The following is a 2825-nucleotide window of genomic DNA, read 5'->3' on the forward strand; positions in this document are numbered from 1 at the left end:
TGGAACACACCACACACACACACACACACACACACTCTTCATCTCCTTCCTCTCTCTCTCTCTTCATCTTCACGTATCCACATTAAATCCCTTATTTTCTCTAATGGGTAAGCTTTGGTTTTACTTTATTTCATCTCCATTTGATTAATATATTACCCTCTCTCTCTCTATCTCAATAACCAGTCCTCTGTTTTGTTATTTCTTCTTATATTCTGTTTTCTCAGTGAGCTTTTTCGTGGAAAAACCACAGACCATGTCAGCGAGTCAAAACGTTTTCGTATCAGAGACCACAATGTCAAGTATCATCCCCAACAACAACAACAACTCTTCTTCCCAGAAACTCCCTCCTGGTTTAATCTCAATTTCCAAGAAAAATCTTCTCAAGAACATTGACATCATCAATGGTGGTAGTGGCCAAAGAATCAACGCTTGGGTCGATTCAATGCGAGCTTCTTCTCCTACTCATCTCAAATCACTTCCTTCTTCTATCTCCTCCCAGCACCAACTCAACTCATGGATCGTAAGAGACATCTCCATCCATTTATACTCTCTCTCTCACACAAACTCCTGATGATTCTTTCTTTTTCCATTCACTTACAGTTTTTTTTTTTTTTTTTCCTTGTAGATGCAACATCCTTCAGCACTAGAAATGTTCGACCGGATCATAGAAGCTTCTGGAGGGAAACAAATCGTAATGTTTCTTGACTATGACGGTACCCTATCTCCCATAGTTGATGATCCAGACAAAGCTTTCATGTCAAGCAAGGTTCGTCACATCAATCTTTTTGACTTAATCACGTTTGTAAATCTCTGTAATTAGTCACACCACTTTGATTGCTGTTACTCTCAGATGAGAAGAACTGTGAAAAAACTGGCTAAGTGTTTCCCCACTGCTATAGTTACTGGTAGATGCATAGACAAGGTATTTCTTTTTTTTTTTAATATTTCATTTTTGGCATTTTCCCCACATTCTATTAGACATTTTAAAGTTCATTTTTTTTTTGTATTTTGTCAAAGTTGTATAACTTTGTGAAGCTTGCTGAGCTGTATTATGCTGGAAGCCATGGCATGGACATTATAGGCCCAGCAAAAGGCTTCTCCAGACACAAGAGGGTAATTTTCTAATAACATAATAAATTTATAAAAACAAAAATATTATTAGTACTTTTATATGTTACTTTAAAATTATTTAATATTTCCCTTTTTTAATTTAGGTTAAACAGTCTCTTCTGTACCAACCAGCTAATGACTATCTTCCCATGATCGATGAGGTAAGACATATTCAATAACTGGATGTATCTTCTTCTTCTACTGACTATATAACTAGAACAAATATAACTATGATGAGTTGAGTATTCATTATACAAATAATTTTTGTAAAGGTACATAAACAACTCTTGGAGAAAACCAAATCAACCCCGGGAGTCAAAGTAGAAAACCACAAATTTTGTGCTTCTGTGCACTTTCGTTGCGTCGATGAGAAGGTACAAATTAAAATCAAATCAACATATATAACATGTTAGTTAAAATCAATGACGAAAACTAATACTAGAAATGGAAAACTTAATCATCCAGAAATGGAGCGAACTGGTTCTACAGGTTCGTTCGGTATTAAAGAAATTCCCTACGCTGAAACTGACCCAAGGTCGGAAGGTATGACTAGTACTTGACATTTTCTCATTGGTCAAACATATAATTATTATATACGAGAATCTGTTTTTGGAATCTAATTTTGTTTTACAAAACAGTTATTTAAATTTTTGTTTTTTTGGATTTATCCAACAGGTTTTCGAAATCCGTCCTATGATTGAGTGGGACAAAGGCAAAGCTCTTGAGTTCTTGTTAGAGTCACTTGGTGAGAGAGTACTTGAGTTTTTAATATCATGTTTTTTCCTTAAATCTATATTAAAGCAAGAATTGTGTCTCGTCCTTTTTTTATTTAAAAATACCTTTTTTATCGAATAATCATTTCAGTATGGTTCTCAATTCAACGGTTACACAGTTTAGATGTAATCAATTTTGAAGACTGAAATTTTAAACTTTGGATATGACAGGATTTGGGAACTCTAACAACGTTTTCCCGGTTTACATCGGCGACGATCGGACCGACGAAGATGCATTTAAGGTATATCTAATTTTCTTGAGGTATTTCATAACTAGTTTTTTTCATATACTATAAAAAATGTTATATACTCAAGTTACCACACTAATAATATATGTTTATTTAAATTCGTCCAATGTAATTTAGATGCTACGAGGGAGAGGCGAAGGCTTTGGCATTCTTGTCTCCAAGTTTCCCAAGGACACAGATGCTTCGTACTCTTTGCAAGATCCATCCGAGGCAAGTCTATAGATAATGCTTATATATAGTTTGCATATATGTAAACTATATACATCCATGAATTTCGGTGTTAGTGAATTTCTACTCGTGCTAACTTCATTCCTAAATACGAAACTAACAGGTGATGGATTTCTTGCGACGATTGGTGGAATGGAAACAAATGCAGCCAAGAATGTGAACAATGTTCGAGATGCCAACGGACATATTGGTGGATTTATATAATGAATATGTACATGCCTAACTTTTCGTGGAACGTTTGTAATTGGTAATATATGTTTAGGGCAATATCTTGATCTGCCCCGGTCCCCTTAGGTTCATTTTCTTGTTCATCGCATTTTGTTTTTGTAAGAAAAAAAAAGATGAACAAGAAAAGAAGGTGACAAATCTGTTTCGAGTAGTCTAGCTACTAAGTTGGTAACTATTATCTTTGTGAAAGTATTATGTAAACGCGTGTTAGTTAATAAAGTAGTTTTATTTGTTTTCA

The 2825-nt window shown here is 34.6% G+C and overlaps 1 protein-coding gene across 1 annotated transcript; it reads left to right on the forward strand.

Moving 5' to 3' along the window:
• LOC104735016 (putative trehalose-phosphate phosphatase I) lies at positions 1-2825 on the forward strand. Its single transcript, XM_010454728.3, has 12 exons — positions 1-107; positions 225-520; positions 626-766; positions 851-922; positions 1018-1113; positions 1215-1271; positions 1383-1484; positions 1576-1653; positions 1786-1855; positions 2055-2125; positions 2249-2341; positions 2463-2825. The coding sequence occupies exons 1-12, from the start codon at positions 104-106 to the stop codon at positions 2517-2519; spliced, it is 1137 nt and encodes a 378-aa protein (XP_010453030.2). The 5' UTR covers positions 1-103; the 3' UTR covers positions 2520-2825.

Source organism: Camelina sativa, chromosome 13 (assembly GCF_030686135.1).
Source record: "Camelina sativa cultivar CO46 ecotype springtype chromosome 13, ASM3068613v1".
NCBI classification, from domain to species: domain Eukaryota; kingdom Viridiplantae; phylum Streptophyta; class Magnoliopsida; order Brassicales; family Brassicaceae; genus Camelina; species Camelina sativa.